A 19,189-nucleotide genomic window follows, 5' to 3' on the forward strand; every position below is an offset into this window, starting at 1 on the left:
GATTGGTATTCTCTTCTCACCTCTGCTGCCTGGTATCCAGATGATGTCATTTTCTATTTTATTTTATGTGAAAAAGGTAACAAGCTTTACATATTTGCTTCATAAAATGCCATGGAAATTACTCTGTTTGAAATGTGCACAGGATGCATTAGGTTGAGTGCTGGGATTGCTTGGAGGGTCTGGGGTTTTGTGCTTGGGGAGCTGTTTGGTTGGTGGTTTTTTGCTGTTTTGTTGTAGTGGGTTTTCGTTCGTTCGTTGTTCGTTAGCTTAAAGAAAGAAAGGAGTACAATTAAAGCCTAGGAAACTAACAGTAAACAGTGCATCTGTCAGTACAGACGCTCAGCCTGTACTGTGATTCCGCATTCCCACTCTCCCCAGCAACCCTCCTCCTCCCCACGAGGCACCTGGGTCTAAGTGGGCTGATTCTGCTAAATATCAAGGCGGAAGCTTTCAGAGTTCTTTGTCTCAGTAGTGTGACGAGGCAATAGATTGCTTATGAGCTGTCTGAACAGTCTGTAGTGTTAAAGATAGAAGAACAAAACCAAAACTAGAAGCACAGATTCAAACTTTACTGAGCTTTACTTTTCTACGTGGGAAGTTTCACGTGTGCTTCAAAAGCAAGCTCTGCCTATCAGAGTTCTGTAAAACCCATCAGAACCTCGTATCATCTCTTAGTGGTTGGAAGAGTGTATTCTTGAAGTTTTCTAAAACTGCAGTGTATCTGTCAAGTTCTTATAAAAGAAGTTGATGGAAACTTTTGATAGATGCTTTTCCAGCAATTGCCTCCAGCAGTTTCAGTAGGGTTGACTCAAATGCAGTTGAAGTGGTAAGTGATGCTATTCCAAGAGTGAATGTACCTTCATCTCTTAAAAGGTCAGTCTGATGAGGAATTGCCAACCTCCTCGCAAAGCCTGGAAAGCTGCTCAAATGACAACATTCTTCATGTTCCTTCTGTTTTTCCCTTCCCTGAGTGGAGTCCTGTCTGTCATTGCAATCACTGTCTGGAGGTATGGAGGAGTGCTGACGTTCAGTTCCATTACGTTGTGCTGTGTGACCTGATTCCAGGCAGAGGAAATCTGCACTAACCGCTAGTGGCAGGTTTCAGATGTTCAGAGTGCTCTGTGTTCTGCAGACAGGCTCAGTAAGTTTGCAAGAATGTGGTTAATGCAGTAACTTGTCCCATATTAAAGTGAGAGGTGAGACAAGGTTACTTTCAATTTGTAGTATTCTATTTAAATGTCACAGAAAATTCTTTGATTTGGCCTTTCCTGCTCCTCAAAAGTTTCTGTGACCTTGCTGCTCCTGGGCTTAAATGCCATGGGCCGTACTGGGTCTGCGATGCAGAAACACCTGGACAAAAACAGCGCAGGGCAACTTCTGAGCTTCTGGATTATTTGCAGATTTCAGATGGTATTTTTTGTTTGTTTGTTTTTAAAGGGTGTGCAGAGCATGAAAATGAAAAAAATGAAGTATTCAATAGCTGCTTTCTCGTGCTTTCAGGTTGAAACCTTCAAAAGAATGTGGTCCTTTCCGAGGTCTGCCCTCTATATACGCAGCAATTTCTGAGTGGGTAAAAATACTGGAAAATTACATTGATTCAAAATGGGTAGCATGGATCTACTACAACTTAATTACAAGTGAACTTTTCTTCTTCATCCTCTCTGTCCCTATCCTGTAAGTACCTGCTGATGAAAAGGACATGAAGTGGAAAAACCTGGCTAGGCTCTCTGTAACAATTGCAAAGTGCGTTTTCAAATATCAGAAATCATTAATATATGGGAAATTCACGTATTTGAAGTATGTAAAGAAGTTATAAAACCTATTCCTTTTATGTTATGATGCCGAAGTTCTCTTTGTTTCATGCTAACTGGAGGATATGCTGCTTTTTCAAAGTAATATTTTTAGTTCACCGGTGACTAGGCTTCCAGGTCTTATTACCACTGCCACTCTGAGCTTTAGGAACGTCAGTGAATGGTAACACACTGCATACGGCTGGCAGGATAAATTGCTTTACTTATTTATTTATTTATTTAAAGAGATATAAATCAGTAGGAAAAGATCTGTCATTCCCAAGGACAAGTAGTGCGTGTCAGATCTATACTAGAACCTTGGGCAACAGAAAGTGGAGGTTTGGTGGGTGGTTGCTTTGTCTTTAACCATTTTTTCTTCAGTGGAGTCACTTGTGGAGATGATGATATGTTGCAAAAATATCTGAGTTAATGTGGGGACACTGGTGGAAGTGCATGGTGGTACACAAATGGCATGTTAAAGTGAGCACGCTATGTGGGGAAATGCTCATAAGTCACTTGCAGTCTACTTCCAGCCCATCTCAGGTAAATTCCTGTACTGTCTCCTTGACTGAAGTTAATCATATGGGTAAAAATGGTATGTGCATCTTTAAGGTGCTGGCCTACTGGCAGGGTTTGAAGTTGTAGCTGTGCTGCTGGATTATTTCCGTGTGCACACCTAGGAGCCCAAACCTGTTCTAACTAAATGAGCTGCCATTCATTCTAGAGCAAATAAAATTGGCTTGGAAGCAGTAAGTGTTCAGTGTCGTGATTTGAGGTCTAAGCAAATGACACAAAGTTGGATAAGAACACTAAGCTCTTGTTTGTTGTCTGAAATGTACCTTGTATTGTTGACTTGCTTTAGTTGTACCTCTCATCTTGAATAAGAGCCCATAAATCTTTGTGTCTTTTCCAAGATAATGTCTTAAGCAATTTCATGTGTTTGGCATTCCATATGTAATTGTGTGTGTGTGTGTGTGTATAGGTATACACACGTACATAAATATGTGCATATATTTGGGGGATTAAATGAATCAACATGTCTGTTTAAGCACCGATTGGGAGGAACACATTGGTATGAGTGTTCATCTTTTGAACTTCTTTTTTTATTTAGAGTTTTTACTTACCTTTACTGGCAAATAATAAAAGGAAGAAAAACCGTGGCCAAGCTCTTCCTTGAGCAAATTGTTAATGTAAGTTTGACTTTCAGCTTTATTTTGTTTAAAATTCGGCTTTCTTGTTGATTGTCTCACTCTGCTGTTGTGCAACTGTAATCTGCTTTTCCTGCAGCAATGCAGAGGAAGGTGGAAGCCCTCTTGCATGTCAGCTGTGGGGAAACCACTCACAAATAGTATTGTTGCAAAGGAATTTTATGTTGAAACTGTGCTGCTGCAGCTTCCTTTGTAGATCAGTTACTCGTAGACCTTGAGCCTCCCTTAATTATTAGTCCATTCCAGCTAATGATCAAGTGTCCTTTGTGTGCAGAAAGGAAGAGATAAAAGGTTTTTACTGGAACAAATACGGATGCTACAGAGAAAACAAAACCCATCTGCACCAAGAAGACAAGACCAGCAGGTCAGTCTGGTAGCTGAGATACCACTGTTTCAGTGATGTGCTCATTACAATTGTGTGGGATTCCTCTAGACTTGTGAAGATGCTGCCATTTTGGCTATGTCTTTATTTAAAACTTAAAGTGCTTGCTTCCTAGCTAGCCCCAGAAGATGAAAGGATACTTGGAAACTTCCTATTTGCTCAAGAGTAGAATTTAACCTGGGAGCACGTATAGAAAGGTCTTTGCCCTCACTAGAAGTTATTTATGATTATGAAGCTGCAGAAAAATACTTGTAGCCTGCGTGTGTAGTGATGGTCAGCAAAGAGTTCGGTCACACCTGGCCTAGAGTAAGAAGGATGCTGCCTTCCTTCTCTGACTCCAGCTTTCCTTCAGGCTTTATGTTTTGTGCCCTCTCCACCCATTTTTTCAGCTGAAGTAAACGGGGTGCCCTGACTTAACTCCATTTTAAATTCCACACAGCACCATTTGACACCTAACGTTTTTAATTTGAAATCATTTTGTCAAGTCAGTCCTGCTAGCTGAGCCATCAGATGAGTGTTAAAATAGTGTTAAAATGTGCACATGTAGGTGCTCTGTAGCGTTTGGATTTAGGCCAAGTAAAACTCTTTCACCTACATAGCTGAGAAGCAGAAGGGGTTTTTAAACTCAGATAAGTATCTGTCCCATGGAGAACAGCTTGCCGGTGCTATTCATCTTCAGTTGCTGCTCTGCTCTGCACTTGCTCAGTGCATTTTAGCGCTTCAAAATAAGGCAGGACCACTTTTATTTTCTTCACCATTAGTACAGTGCTGTGTGCAGAGCACTGAGGCTGCATCTCTGTATCACCGTGAGATGGAATCCTGGACTATACAAAGGAAAAAACCTCGGCACTCAGGCAGTCTCTATTGGTAGCACATCAGATTGCCTTTTGGTTTCTAGAACTCTCCCTAAAGCAAGGGTAACAGATGTGGATGCTGACCATAAAGCCACAGTTGGAAGCCATCATGTATTACTGCTAACGTCAAATATTCTGTCTTTCAGAGAAGCTCTTGGTTAGACCACTCATCCATGCCACCTGCCCAGCAAGAACCAAACTACCTGGGAAGGACGTTCGACAGAAATCGAAATGCATCCTACGATGAGGTGAGAGTCAGAGAAGGAACTCTCTCCTTGATGTCCATTGCCTATACAGTGCCCTAGGCCCTATATAGGGACATCCCTTATGTGTAGAGATAATTCTAAAAGACTGATTTGAACAGATGAAAATACAATTGGTGTAGCTGTTGGAATATTTGTGCTCATAGTGCTGCTTGAGAAGTAGAGGGAGTATGGCTTTGTTATGGGTAAAGTATAATTTTAAATACAAGGTAGCAGGCACATGAGAACAACGCTGATTCACATCTATCTGTAAATTTTGTTTCCAGTATCCTTATTCTGCTGGGATCTCGAGGGGGACTGGCTTCCCATCTGGTAAGCACAGAAAAAGCAGTGCTCGTAAGCTCATTTGTAAGCGAAGTTTGATTTAGTATAGACAGGATACAACAGACTGAGGTAACAGACCATTTAGCATCTTGTATAAAGAGAAAACAAAAAGACTGAGTTTCTGGGGCCAAAACTCTCCCTAGACCATGCTTGTTGGTGACTTGTGATGGTAGTGGTGACTTCTGAAGAGTCATCACAAACTTCTGTACGACAGTTGAATTTCTTTGGGTAAATGAGGCATTTTGTCTTACGGGAACATAGGCAAGAATATTACATCACTAAGGGAGTACTTCAGTGTTTCAGAAGTGGTTGTTAGCAGTGTGGAGTCCCTGGCACATTGTGTGGGGAGAGAGAAACAGCTGTGGAAACTTGCACGGTAGCTTCCTGGTTTATACAAATGTGTTCTTCAGAGGAGACATTTAAATAGTGCGGGGCTTTCTAGTAGAGGGTGGTTATTGTACCTACATCAGCACACTTTAATTTACTTCTCTTGTGAAAAACAGATTGGGAAACATCCCAGCCAAGCAGCAGCTCAGGGATGTCTGAAGCAGTGGCACTCGCCCTGCGTGCGAGACAAGCAGCTCAATTGGAAGATTTGCAGGATGACATCAATTTTCGACCATGAGCATGCACAGTCAGCAATGGATGCTCAGTAACCAATGGATGTTCTGCAGAAGGCAGCACTGATTCACACGACTGAAAGAACCATTGATTTTTTTTTTTAATTTTTTTTTTCTCTCCTCTGGTAGAAAAAAAACAGAGGTTGCAAAATGTGATCTGAGCCAACTTAGTATTGGTCAAATACAGAGAAAATAAAATTAAAGCACAGTTGTTTTTAATGACTGTGATGTTTTAATGGCTGCATACTGACTTGTGTGAATGCTTACGTTAATCCTGTTCTAGTTGCCCTTCTCTGAGCCACTTATGTAGGCTTTGTTATGGTTGTTCAGCACCAGGTTGATGAACACAACAAGGACTCTTCTCCAGGTGACTCTTGCTTCTCTTTATTCATAGCCACAACTTTGCTATGATAATAAGCTTTAGGTTTTTTAAAGAAAGTATTTTTTTTAGCCTGTCTCTTACTCATGCCTGGTTTATTCATTTATTCCTCCCTCGCTGCTTTGGACAAAAGTGCCCAGGAAAAAGGTAAATCTGCTCACAGTTTGTGTTAATGACCCAGAAAACAAGTCACCAAAGATACAGGAAAAAAAGGACAAAATATATACACAAGACCAGAGATGGAATTTTATTCCGTTTCTGCATGCATAGCTGTGGAGTCTGGCTGTGAATAGTGCAGGCAGCAAAGGCAGTAAATCCACTGTGCCAGCAACCCAAGCAGCAACAAGAAGAGACCTTTAGAGAAAGGATCCCCTGCTGTGAAGGGAGCTCTTCTGAGTAGAGCCTGGAGAATGACTGCAAAACGCAGCAGTAAACACAAAGATTGGTACTCAGGGCTGGCCACAAACTAGATGGAGGTGTAACAAATGTACAGATGATATAGCATGTGAAGCTTAAGGGTTGGCAGTGGAGGCAAGGGTATCTCGCTGGCAATTCCTGCTACCTGAGGCCTTCCAAGGACAAGCAGCTTCTTTCCTTCGTTTCTGTGTCCACGGCTGCTGCACTGAGCATATCCTCACTTGCTGCAGCCTAGGACTTTGCTACTATGCTGTCATTGCTGTGCTTTCCATCACATTATAGCATTACATGCCCTTACTCCCATGTACCTTTGTGCTTATGTGTAGTTCAAGATAAAAAGAAAAAAACCAACCCAGCTTGCAGAAGGCAGCAATCATTGGTTAATTATCCTTGCATTTCTCTGAGAGAGTAGAGATTTGTTTGAAAAAAGCACTGTAATAGTGTTGTCACTGTCCATGTGGCACCACCTGGAGCAGCCCTGTTCCTTGCTGGGGTGGTGTATGAAGTGATTTCCAGAATGTATTTGATCTTCTCATCAGTGTGTGAGATCTTAAGTGCCTCTGCTGCTGTCATCCAGTAGAGAGCATGTGCTCTCATCTCAGAACATCTCACACAATTAGAAACCAACAAAAAGAAGTGTTTTTATGACCAGACTGGAAAGCTACGAATGGCACATGCCAGGCAGGTTGCACATTTGAGTGCTGTTGCACTACATGAATAAGATGCAGTTATCTGCCACTAGTTTAGAAGTCTGAACTTCATTGGGACAACTGTACAGTTCTTTCCACTTACAACTGATTTGTTTGTTTAAGTACCTTTTGCCTTTTAAAGTTGATTTTAAATATCAGCTAGCTCTCATATGACCTAGATCTAATTCTAAGTCTAATTGAGGAGCACTATCGAGAGCTTTTATACACAAAGCAGTGTACTGAAGTGCACCACTGATCCGTACAATCTGCTGTTCCGTTGCTGCTAAGTGCAGGTTTCCTATAGCACAACACAAAGTGTGCAGCATGTTGTGGGGTACCTCAGCTGGAATACAGCAGTGCCCAAACAAGGAAACAGTGACTGCAACAACTGAGTAGCACAAGGAACTACCCCACCAAAACAGGACTGCACTTACTACAAGATGCAGCACGGCCATCTCTCCATGAAGGAGGGAAATATACCTGCCCTCTTTTTTTTTTGTACCATATTTTGCCACTGTTCTCAGAACAGTAATGTAGATGCTTTTAAGACACCATAAATAATCTCAAATTATTACAGTTATAGAACAAACAGTTTCAAGTACTAGAATCAAGGATGACAGTTCAGTATGTCATCAAAAATGGCTGATATGACTTAACAACCAAAGGAAGAGTCAGTTTGCTTTTGTTGGTAAATTCACACCTGCCTAAGACATCTCGTGTTAGTTGGTGAGTACCTGGAAGGCATGGGCCTAGTAATGAGGATCACAGTCTTCCACCAAGCTGTCTGTGATGTAGCTGGATTCAAGGATGGTTTCGTAGTACGTTTTTTCTGCAAATGTGTTCACTGTCCAGGCAACCACTTGAATTCCTTTTGAGGACCAGTGCCTCACGTAATCTCTGTGAGGAACAAACACACGGTAAGAAGACAAACACTATAGTATTTAAGGCAGACAGTACTGAGGCTATGATTGAGTTTCAGTCTTACGCCGTTAGCCCATCACGGATGATAGTATGTTATCTTTTGCAAAATGTTATTTTTTGTGTGTTTTGTTCTTGTAAAAGGTAGAGGCTTAAAGAATAAAATGGCATGCAGTAAAAAAAACTGTCTATACAATCTTACACAATACTAGAGAGAAGATAATGATTAATGTGTACTGATTTAACTCCACCCTCATATACTAATAGAATGAGAGTGCCTCCTGGTACGTTAGTGAGCTTTGGCACTTACTGAGAAACAAAATTCTTCTGGATGAGGAAGGCTGAAACCCCACATAACCGCCACAAGAAGCTGTGTAGGCTCCAATCTAGAATGACATCCAACATCATATACAAATAATGTTTCCAGAAGGAACTGAAGCGAGGTGTCCCATCTCCAAAGTGACTCAGCTGCCAAGGCCTGTATGTTAGTGCTGTTACCACGTTTCTGTCAGCTTGTCTCATCTGCAAGGTCCAAGGAAAAAAGATGAATGCACACAAAGCCTGCATTAACCTGGGGGGGGGGGGGGGGGTTAGATACTAACTGCTAGCTTGAATGTGCAGCTGTATCAGAATCCTTCTCCCCTTTTCCCCCCAGGTCCTTTAGTAACTTAGACAGCTATATGTGATATTGTACTGGTTTTTTCCTTAGATTTGTAGAGAATAAGCAACTGCTATTACATAAGAAACGTTATCAGTGATGCTGGAACAGAACATTCAGGAAACTGAATAAAATACATGATAAATGGCCTTAACAACAAGAATTAGAAAGCTGTGGTAAGAAAAGTTGATATTTACATCTTACAAAAGATGACATTTAACTGCTGCCTTGCACACAGACACCTAACTGCATACTCATTTCTACATAACTTTCACAACAGAGGGAATTACTGTAGCTTCAGAATACGTGCATTTAACGAGCAGAGTGTGATCTAATCAGATCAGATCACGCGGTAGATTGGATTTATGCTTCATTTGTCTTTAATGTTTTTGCAATTTCAGCGACCCAAAAGTACTTTGAAGTTGTTTATCTTTACTGAAATTCCCAGACAGAATTTAAAAGCCACAGAAACTTTGAGGAAACGTCACCTTATAAACAACATCTGGCATGAAAGAACAGACTATGCTGCTGTTATACAAACGAGGAAATTCCAGGTAGAGTTGTTTTAGGGCATCAACTGCCTGCCAATTAGAGATACACACAGAGGTTATGTTTACAAACACACATAACATTTGCTTTATGCTGCAAAGTCATTTCATTTCTTTAAAAACACTTTCCTGTTTTGTGTATTAAGTCTGAAGTGGAGAGGAAGGGAGAAGAAAAAGTTTTATAGCATTATCACACAAATGCCAGTATGGTTTTTGCAACAGAAGTCCTCATGTTGGAGCAGGTGCAGAGGAGGGCCACGAAGATTATCAAAAGGCTAAAGCACCTCCTGTGAAGAAAGGCTGCAGGAATTGGGTTTGTTTAGCTTGAAGAAGGGAAGGCTCCAGGGAGCCCTCACTGCAGCCTTCCAGTACTTAAAGGGAGCTGACAAGTAGGAGGGGGGCCAACTTTTTACACAGTCTGATAACGACAGGACAAAGGGGAATGGCTTCAAACTAAAAGAGAGGAGATCTAGGTGAAATGTTAGGAAGGATTTTTTTTGTTCAGAGGGTGGTGAGGTGCTGGAACGGGTTGCCCAGAGAGGTTGTGGTTCCCCCATCTCTGGAGGCATTCAGGGCCTGATTGGATGAGGTCCTGGGCAGCTCATGTGGTGGCTGGCAACCCTGCCCATGGCAGGAGGGGTGGAACTATGTGATCTTTTAAGGTCTCCTCCAACCTAAACCATTCTATGATTATGATTCTGTTTGCTAGCAATGCTACTCATTGCTCTGATGTTTGAAATACCCTTAAATAGATTATAGAAAAAAAAAAGGTCAAGAACTACCTAAGGCTTAGTTCAAAGGGAAAAAAATTATTTCCATATTTTACTAACTTGCATAAAACATTTATGACTGCTCACCTGTATCTCCCTTCAGTAATACAAATTAGAGATGACTGGGATCCCTGTCTGGAACTGAAGATCAGACACTGGGTTCTCTCAGCATAGGCAGGGAATTTGTTTTGCTTTGTTGTGGTGGTGATGTGAGTTGAACTCAACAGTCAGTTGAATTTTAAATTGCCATTTCTCAGGACAAAGGAACGGGATGAGGGAACACACTGTCTTTATTTCTGACAGCCCAGCTTTGGGTGATGCAATCAGCAGAGCCATTTTCACTCATGTTAGAGAAGGCACTGTGGTACAGAGACCAGCTTGAGACCAACAAAAAAAGGCTGAAAACCCAAAGAAGGGGTTGTAGTACAATAAGTGGTACCTGATTTGCATGGCCTTTGACATCAAAGTAGATTGTAAGATTGTGCTGCAAAGACTCCACTACAGCCTCTCTCAGAGTTGGTACCTTTTCACCCTGGAATTTGCTCCTGTAGAAATAGAGAACTCCTCACTGAAATGCAGTCAAGATGCACTGCACGCACATACGTTCCCAACTACACAGAGCTGTTTCCTAGGGATTCCTAAACACAGTCAAGTGAGACACTAGCATTCAGGGTTAAGCACCACTAGCAATGGCAGCAGCAGCTCTCTGATGCTGTGAAATGCTGCACAGGTACAAGGACCTCTCTCCTTCCCTCAGAATCCCACAACTACACAACTCTACCCTTCCAAATTCAAGGTCTAACTTGATGCTTGCTGACCCCACTGAAATATTGGTCTCAGTTTTTCACCTCCTTTCACAACAATGATAAACATGCATCCAATCCCAGATGCTGACCACCTATCCTCCCACTTCATCCTGCTTCAATAGCATTCCCTAGCACTGAGACAGAAATGCAGATCCTGACAGAATAACAAGGCAAGCTGAAGATCTAAGGAGAAGCAGCTTCGCACAGCAATAAATTATTCCTGGTTAGGTGAAAGCAGCTGCAAAAGTTCTCACTGTGTGGCTCAGGTGATTACCTCCCCAGTAGCAGACTGGGAAGATGCTACTTGTACCACCAAGGAGTCTGTGCTACATTCATTCAATTTACCATAGCCTATGTTTTGCAGATGGATTAAGCTTCCTAATTTCAGCAAAAGTCAGGTCACACAATCTTCCAGACCCATCCGTTGTCCTTTCTACTGTTTCATCATGCATTAGAATGGGAACACCGTCCGCAGTAAATTCAAGGTCCAGTTCAACACCCGTTGCTCCATTTTCAGCTGCCTTAAAAGAAAAAATAAATCACATACATAGCAGAAAAGGCAACTTTACAGAATTAATACAGGTACTGCTGTCACTCATTTGTATGCTGGTAAAAATCAACAAACTATCGATGTTCTTTTCCGTACGCCTGGTGCCAAAAACAAACGTAGGCTTATAGGTTTGTAGATATCTGAACGGACGACTGACACCCCCAGAACCTTTTCCTCCTTCCGGCCACTGTGCCCCAAGGCCGTAACACTGCGCGGGGCTGTGACCGAAGCGCAGCAGCCGGCACTTGGTCTTCTTCAACTTCATCCCACGGGTGTCAGCCCCGCTATCCAGCCTGCCCACATGTCTCTGTAGGGCCCTCCTACCCTCAGGCAGATCGACATTTCCTCCGGTTTGGTGTCACCTGCAAACGGACTGAGGGCGCTCTCCATTTAGGAGCGCAGCCTACGTGCTCAGCCTTCCCCTCCTCGGCCAGGCGGCCGCTCGGTCACGTACGGCACCGGGCTGGTCGGGCAGGACGAGCCCCTCGTGAGCCCACGCTGGCCGTGCCGATGCCCCGCCCGTCTGGCACACGCCGTGCGATCGCCCTCAAGACGACCCGCTGTGCGACCTTCCACGCACCGAAGCCGGGCTGACAGCCCGGCAATTCCACCTCCTAACTTCACCCCCGGCCCTGCGCGTCCCCCAGCGCTCCGCGGGCACGGCCGGGCCGGGAGGGGCCACCCGCGCTGACCTGTCGGACGGCCGCCAGAGTGTTCTCGGGGGCGTCGTGCGCGCCGCCGCGGTGGGCGATGCGGGCGGGGGCGCCGTGGGGCCGCAGGACGCGCCGCGCGCTGTGCGGCGAGGCGGGCTCCAGGCTGAAGACGTGCAGCAGCAGGAAGGGGCCCGCCGTCAGCAGGGCCGCCAGCGCCGGGCTGCGGCTCACCGCCAGCAGCGCGCCCAGCAGCGCCGTCAGAGCGCCCAGCAGCACGTCCCCGCCGCACAACATGGCGGCGCAGCACCCACCGCGCCGGGCCCGCGGGCGCTCTCCGCCGGCAGCGGCGCCCGGCCCACAAGCACTTGGCAGCCAATGCCGGCCCGCCGCTCGCCCGCCTTCACCCAACCAGCGCGCGGCGGCTGTCACGCCCGCCAATCCCCGCACGGCGCCGGGCTGCGAGGGCCGTGTGGGGGCGACCCCGGCCGGGGGTCCCGCGATGAGCGTCAGCCGAGGGAAATGCGGTCAGCGCGGCGTGTCCCGGGCGGATGGCGGCGCGGAGGTTGAGGATGGAGAGAGCCCACAGCTTTAGGTTGGAGGGGGTGAGGGAGCTGCGCCTGGAGCGAGGACAGCTCTGACCCAGCCGCTCATTGGCTCCGGAGTCCCTCACACCCACTCGGGCGCAGCCACGCGCGCTTCCCGCCTCACTCGTGAGGTAACGCGCCTCGAGCCGGCATCGGGTGTCCGGGATCGGGTGTCAGACATCGGGTGTCCGGCAGCGCCGCGCCGCCCCAGCGCCGCCAGGCTCTCACGCGTCTGTCCGCCATCGCGGCTGTGTGACAGCCCGCACCCGCAGGCAGCGCGCTCACGGCGAGACGCGGTTTGGCAGCGCCCGAGCGCCGCACACCGACCCGGGCCTCCCCGCGCTCGGCGCAGCCGCGTCCCTCAGCCGCTCCGCCCGCCGCGGTGCACGCCGGGGGCCGTAGTTCCGGGGCTGGGCGGTTGCCGGGCGGTGGCGGGCAGGAGCCGCGCGCCCCACGGCGGTACCGAGCGCTTCCCCCGAGCGGGGGCCGGGCGCGGCGGGGGGGCAGCGGTCCGGGGCCGAGGAGGAGGCGGGGCGGCGCGGCACGAGCCGGGCGGAGGGCGTGTGGGGAGCGGAGCGGGGCCGGGCCCGCGGGCTGCCGTGCTCGGGGCTGTCGCTCGGGGCTGCGGGTTTGCGGACTCCTAGCGACGCCGAGCTGCGGCGGTTTGTTTTGTCGGTGGATGTGTTGGCGTGTGTTCCTACGCGGGTGTGGGAAGGTAGGCTCGCGGGGCCGAGGCGCAGAGTGCTGCCAGCCCTGTGGATGTAAAGGCAGCTCTCGGTTACCTCGGCGTTCGCTGTCCTGACGACGGTTCTGTGACTGAAGGCGGCATTGTGCTCTTATTCTGTGCGGACTTCATAAGAAAGCTGGCTTTGCCGCTACCGCTGATGGTAGGAAAAAAGCTCAATGAATTGAGCTATCTGATGTGGGATTTGTTTCCCATGTACAGTGATTCAGAACTGTGAAATTGGTTGTGTTGTTTTTCTTCCGTGGTCTTGGAAGTACAACAGGATATATTTGTTATCCGTGCTGTTTTAGCTGCATGAAAATGGAGGACTACGAAACGTTCTGTAAGAAGCATCTGTCCAGAATCCAAGAAGAGGCAACAAAAGGGGAAAACTCATCCACCTCGTTGGACAGAAATGTCTCCCTCATTCAATTCCATGGAGTTCCAGTGCTCTCCCCTCTGGTGAGCCGTTGTTTATTTCCTCCCCGCCGCGTTAACTGTGCTGTTGGCTTTGATGTCTGTACTGACTGTCCTGAAGGTGCTGCTCCATTTGAGTTATTCTGGCCTCTGCTTACTGCACTCTGAGCATCCCTAGCTTTAATTCTATGAGCTAAAGGAGTAATTTTATTTTTTGCAATGCCTGTTTGCTTTCATTTCTTGGTATTTACTGTCTTTGTAAAGAGACTGAAAATGTCTGCAGTGTTAAATTGGTGAATGTCACTGCTGTGCTTAGCTTTGTGTAATACCACATTGACACTCCAAGCATTGAATAATACGTGAGTTTGTTTAAAAGCAAAGAATGTGATAGTGGGAATAGTAAATACTGAGGTTGTTAAAAGACTTCAATTAAAACTTCTTTTTTTGCATGTATTTGCAATTTCCAGAAATACATTTCACAAGCTCATCCGTTATATTAAGTTGTTCTGTACTTAATCCGAACAGAACCAAGCAGAAAGCTGTTGATGGTCTGTATCATTATGCAACTGACTTCCTTGCTTCAGTGATGGGAGAGTGTTCCTAACAACAGTCTCCAACGTCAGGATGTTCATTGGAAACTGAACACTGTATTGTAATGTTTTTCATTTAGAAGTGTGTGGATCTTTTCAGGTTTTGTAGAAGTGTCTAATCTGAGTGGAAGCTACTTAACCTGGGAGGACTTGGAGAACCATTTTTTGTAGATGGAGTTTTGTAGATTTAGTTTTGAATCTTATCCAAACTGCATATTCTCAGGTAGTAATTTGGAGGATTTTCTGATTCAGATTTTTACAAGGTTCTCTTACAAGGCAAGTGCAAGCCAGTCCTTCATAGACCTTATTAGGCTGAGTGCAAGTGGGAGGAGTGGTCACGGTGCTCTGCGGGATGCCACATTCTGACATCTCAATAGAGGGCTGGGAAAGGCCTGTTCTGCAGTCCTGTATCATTTGAAGTTGGCACTGCAGAATGCAATGTTCGTACAAACTTTTATAAGCAGTCATTTGCATTAATAACCGTTAGCATATGTACCAAAAGAGCATTTTGTGCATCTTTGTTTAAAAAAAAAAAAGGTATTTGGTTAGAAAGAATCTGTCTATTAAAGTGTGCACCAAGTTTCAACATAGATGGGTTTTGTTCCTTTTTATTTCTGTAATTCTATAATGTAATTTGCATGTAGTGGTATAAACTTTGTCTCTTACACTGTGTTCTGCAGCTGAGCTTTGAAAAGAGAAAGGAAATACAGCAGTATCGACAGAAAGCACTGGATCTAGAGACTTGGAGACAGAACTCCCACAAAAGAGCCTTACTGAATCGTGTTCAGGAGATTCTAGAAAACATTCAGGTAGGATTTGAACTAACTTATAGCTTTAAAGAAAATGTCTCCTTGTGTGTGTTTTGAGAAAGGGCTGGGATTTAGGTATTAACTGCTATTCATTTCAGGTTTATATTAGTGAACTTTCAAGAACCAGCATTCATTTAAGGTTAAGGTAGTATTCATTTAATACAGGTAAGACTTGCAGTTATGTGGAAATCAGAGATTTCATCCAAACTGATATTTTTCAATTTTTACTTGCAGAACAGGAAAGTATCTGGTAAGAGTGATGTGAACACGTGGGATGCTGAGAACACCTGCCCCGATTCAGACTCAAAAGCTTTAACTGATCTCGCAGCTGTGTCAGATGCCAACTTGCCATGTTCTCCCGAAAGGCATTGTTCTGTGCAGCTTGAAAAAAGCCAAGAGCTTTTGCCACCAGACTCTATGCAACAAGTGACATCAAATGCAACAGAAGTAGGTAAACCAGCAGAAGAAAATGTTCCTTCAAAGGAAAGTGGGAGTCACTTCTCAAGAGATGTACCTTGTCCGAGGGCTGCATCTCCTGACAGTGTACAGAGTAAACTTGTGTCCCCTGCTTTGCAAAAGCAAGAGGGACAAGGAGTGCCATCATCTGACAAGGAAGTCCAAGATCCATATGCAGTGAGTCTTCAGAACCTGATGAAAAAGTCTAGGGAGTACATAGAGAAAGAGCAAAGCAGGCGTAGCTCAAAAAGCAGTTCAAAGAAGAGTATGAATGAAAGCCATTCAGATAAAGAAAATGATGCAGTTAAAACATCGGACCCTGTGAAAGAGAGGGTAAAGCTTACAGGCAGAAGTTCCACTGCTCTGCCACTTGATAAACCCTGTCTTAATAAATCAAATGCTCATATTCAAGGTGCCTCTACTCATACAAGTAACACAAGTATGTCAACTTTATCCAGTTTTTCTAAAGTGGATATACCTATGAGAGTTGGAACACCCCCGTTGGTGGATTCGGATTCAGATGAAGAATTTAAAAATACTTCCACCATTGATCGTGACAGTAGCATTGTCAGGAGCCTCACAGGGTCATATACCAAACTGCCAAGCCCAGAGCCAAGCATGAGTCCAAAAATGCACCGGAGGCGCCCAAGGCCTCTATCAATGGGGCACATAGTTATAAATAACCCTGTGAATGCTTATGAATTAAGTCCCAAAGGCAAGGGTAGAGCGATGGATTTAATTATGCAAGATATTGCAGATAAAAATAATGTGTCCGAGTCAGTGCCAAAGTTCATGATGGACTTCAGTATGCTTTGTCCTAGCAGAGTTCCTGGTGTCCTGAGGAGTTCTTCAGGCCCTTCTGATGGGTTGCTGGTTGGCAAACCAAATAGACATTCCTTTGGGCACTCAGAAGGCAAAGGGACGTTGTCTGCTGCAATGGAAGGACAGGTAGTGATGGACAACAGGGGACCGTATAAAGTAGAGACTGGTACCGTAGGTTCAAAACTGAATGAGCCATTTTCCATTAATCAGTCTACAGTAACACAGAAGCTCCTAGCTGTGAACGAAACCAAGGCATCCAGTTTGCAAGAAAATACTAAATCTCCAGTAGAACTCAATAAATCTTACGATGTAGAAAGCCCATCCCCACTACTAATGCAGAGCAAGAGTATGCACCAGCAGATGGATACTCCAAGTATTCCCCCAGCAAATGAACAGTTTCTAGAAAACAGTTTTGAAAAGGTAAAACGTAGACTTGATTTGGACACTGACGACTGCCAGAAAGATAACAACCCCTGTGTTGTAACAGTTGGAATGGAGGAACAAGAGAGGCAATGGTTGCAAGAGCAGAAATATCCCGTGACGTCAGTTTACATTACCAAGAATGCAGCCTCTGATTCAAGTATGGCAAAAGGTAAAAGATTTCCTGTGTCCGTTCTTTAAAACTTCTCAGTTTAGGAAAAAGATGTTTTTTTAAAATACTGTATCATAATCAATTTTATTAATATTATAATTAATTGTAAAGTTATAATTGAAATATTATAATCATTGGTGATTCGAAGTATGTGTATATCAAAAGGCAGAAGTGTTACCGTGTCAGTTATCTTTCTTTTTTCAGTTATCTCATCGTTCCTCTAATTTTTAATTAATGACCAGTCCTGAAGTTCAGTTTGCTACCTGAGCTGTGCTTAACGGCCGCAGAACGGACTGATTGCTCGAGTAGAATTCACTCATGGAAAGAAGTCTTACAGCTCTCTGTAACAAATCCTTCATTAAATAATTTATGCAGAAGCCTCTGATGAAGCATTGCTTCTCAGAATTTTGTGGGTTCTGTATTTATTCTCAGGGATATCATTTTAGGCAAAAAAAAAAGATATGTTCTCATTTGAATGTAGAAGTTTGAACTTAGTTTGACTAAGAATACAGTTTCTTTTTCTATTAGACTTAAATAAGACTACTAAAATGGAAAATACCTTTCAGCAGCAAGGTTGCAAATCATTATATAGGTGTTTTCTTTCAGTTCAAGACTGTGTTACATTTGTGTGTGTCTATCAAGTCAAGCCAAAGTGGCACAAATAATTTTAGTGTACTCAACAAGTGTAGGTATTGTGTTCCCAGTAGATGTTTTACATCCTTATTTTAATACAGACTCTGTTGGTGTTACTGCTGTTCCATCCACATGCTTATCCCACAAAGAGGAAGGTGCAAATGTTTTGAAGGACCGTTGTAACTGATAAGCTTCTTTGCAATGCATAATGCAACTCGGTATAAAAAATGTCCTTCTTTTTACTGAAGATGGAAATTACTCTTTTGAAGCATGTATGTCTGTGACAAAAGATCCCATATAAATATTTAATGCTTGATTCTTTGTAATGCGTGTGTCTTCTCAGAAGAGATTTTAAAGACTAAAATGTTGGCCTTTGAAGAAATGAGGAAGAGACTCGAAGAGCAGCATGCACAACAGCTGTCAATTCTGATAGCAGAACAAGAGCGAGAGCAGGAGAAATTGCAGAAGGTAAAGCAGAGAGAGCTGAAGTCCTGGGTGTTGAAGTTTGTCAGGACGCAGCTGGTTTTGAAATGTACATTCTGTTGCTTGGCAGACTGAGAAAACTAGTCTTACAATTGATCTCTTCTTTCATAGGAACTGGAGGAACAGGAGAGAAAGGGAAAGAAGATCGCTACGACAGAAATAGAGATTTCCAAAGTGAATATTAACAGTAGGATGGAGTTGGAGTGGAGAAAAAGTGAAAGCGGTTTAGTGGAAAGTGTGCAGTCTCAGCTGGAGACGATCCATAATGCCAACTCCACAAGCATTGGTAAAAGCTGACTGCTGAAACTTAACTAAGGGTAGAATACAGATGAAATGTGGTATATTTTGCTGTGCAGTATTGACTGTGCTGGCTGCCCTGTTGTTCTGATAAAGGCCATGCTGCTGTCCTAAGCCACCTCTCACCTGTTCCATAAAACTATGAAATGTGTGTTGTTTTGTTTCCTTTTTTCCCGTTGGTTTAGCTAATTTTGCTTTAAAATGAATTAAATATTCAGGTTGCTTCTTTCCTGTAATTGACTTTGTACAAACAACATTGCTCCCTCTGAGTGGAGTTCTCTCTTGCCTGTTTTAACTTCTGTTTCTCATCAAACACAAATGGAAAATTGGTGTTTTAACAGGTGAAGAGCAGCAGAACTTTGACAGTAAAACTGCTAAATTATGTGATTTTGATGATTTGTGATTTATCTTTAGGTTCTATGTTAGTAGCAGTAAACACTTCAAAACCACTTTCATTGAGATATTTTATGGATGAGATTTTGTATAGCAACTTTAATATTAAGCAAGTGATTTTTTCATCCTGTACGTGGATATTTTTTTCTCCCAGTACATAAATACTGTCATCTAAAATGTGAATAAGAACTGGAAGTCTCTCCATTTCTGAATGCTAAGGTGGCTTCTTGACTGCAGCTTAAGTGACTGTTTATGTATGTGCTTGGTTTTTTTAATTGCTTTTGTTATTTTTGCAGAGTACTCTTAAACAAGCATAATGACTGCATGTGTGCTTGCACACACAGCTATTACCTTATGGACAAAAATCTGTATGTTAAACTGTGTGTTCTGCTGTGTGTGCAGGTTTTGCTCATACTACATCACCTAACACCTTCACTTCAACAAGTGAAACTTCCTTCTTTCTCTGGGGACCATCAGGCAGCGGAGTTATAAAAACCTCAGTATCTAGGCCAAGTAACAGGATCAAAACTAGGTGGACCCAGGTAAGGAAAAATAAGATA

The 19,189-nt window shown here is 44.1% G+C and overlaps 3 protein-coding genes across 32 annotated transcripts in view; 2 read left to right on the forward strand and 1 right to left on the reverse strand.

The window, feature by feature from the left end:
• Positions 1-5,660, forward strand: part of TMC5 (transmembrane channel like 5) — a 29,508-nt gene extending 23,848 nt beyond the window's left edge. For 14 of the 15 annotated variants that reach the window (XM_015294539.4, XM_046900861.1, XM_046900857.1 and 11 more), the window contains 8 exons: positions 1-76; positions 874-1,007; positions 1,501-1,674; positions 2,902-2,980; positions 3,273-3,362; positions 4,381-4,482; positions 4,764-4,809; positions 5,325-5,660. In XM_015294539.4, coding sequence (XP_015150025.2) covers positions 1-76; positions 874-1,007; positions 1,501-1,674; positions 2,902-2,980; positions 3,273-3,362; positions 4,381-4,482; positions 4,764-4,809; positions 5,325-5,446 — 823 coding nt within the window. In that variant the 3' untranslated portion in view covers positions 5,447-5,660. Of the gene's footprint in view, positions 77-873; positions 1,008-1,500; positions 2,307-2,901; positions 2,981-3,272; positions 3,363-4,380; positions 4,483-4,763; positions 4,810-5,324 lie in introns of those variants that run through there. The other variant, XM_046900863.1, reaches the window with a different exon arrangement.
• Positions 36-12,758, reverse strand: GDE1 (glycerophosphodiester phosphodiesterase 1). Of its 12 annotated transcripts, none has more exons than XM_015294545.4 (7): positions 11,869-12,138; positions 10,972-11,147; positions 10,260-10,365; positions 8,991-9,083; positions 8,155-8,366; positions 7,661-7,823; positions 36-266 (listed from the first exon to the last, which is right to left on the reverse strand). In XM_015294545.4, exons 1-6 carry the CDS (start codon positions 12,121-12,123, stop codon positions 7,676-7,678), a joined length of 990 nt encoding a protein of 329 aa, XP_015150031.1. In that variant the 5' UTR covers positions 12,124-12,138; the 3' UTR covers positions 36-266; positions 7,661-7,675. The 12 variants fall into 12 exon arrangements, with proteins under 12 accessions (XP_015150031.1, XP_015150033.1, XP_025011097.1 ...); XM_015294547.4 differs by lacking the exon at positions 36-266 and adding an exon at positions 561-1,350; XM_025155329.3 differs by lacking the exon at positions 36-266 and adding an exon at positions 2,982-3,260.
• The window catches only part of CCP110 (centriolar coiled-coil protein 110), a 17,787-nt gene continuing 10,899 nt past the window's right edge, over positions 12,302-19,189 (forward strand). For 2 of the 5 annotated variants that reach the window (XM_015294537.4, XM_046900853.1), the window contains exons 1-7: positions 12,795-12,872; positions 13,449-13,599; positions 14,825-14,953; positions 15,188-16,823; positions 17,800-17,924; positions 18,051-18,225; positions 19,032-19,171. In XM_015294537.4, the coding sequence (XP_015150023.2) occupies positions 13,453-13,599; positions 14,825-14,953; positions 15,188-16,823; positions 17,800-17,924; positions 18,051-18,225; positions 19,032-19,171 (2,352 nt within the window). In that variant the 5' untranslated portion in view covers positions 12,795-12,872; positions 13,449-13,452. Of the gene's footprint in view, positions 12,545-12,794; positions 13,301-13,412; positions 13,600-14,824; positions 14,954-15,187; positions 16,824-17,799; positions 17,925-18,050; positions 18,226-19,031; positions 19,172-19,189 lie in introns of those variants that run through there. The other 3 variants (XM_004945290.5, XM_040647892.2, XM_004945289.5) reach the window with 3 other exon arrangements.

The sequence above is a fragment of the Gallus gallus genome, chromosome 14 (genome assembly GCF_016699485.2).
Source record: "Gallus gallus isolate bGalGal1 chromosome 14, bGalGal1.mat.broiler.GRCg7b, whole genome shotgun sequence".
Lineage (NCBI taxonomy): Eukaryota > Metazoa > Chordata > Aves > Galliformes > Phasianidae > Gallus > Gallus gallus.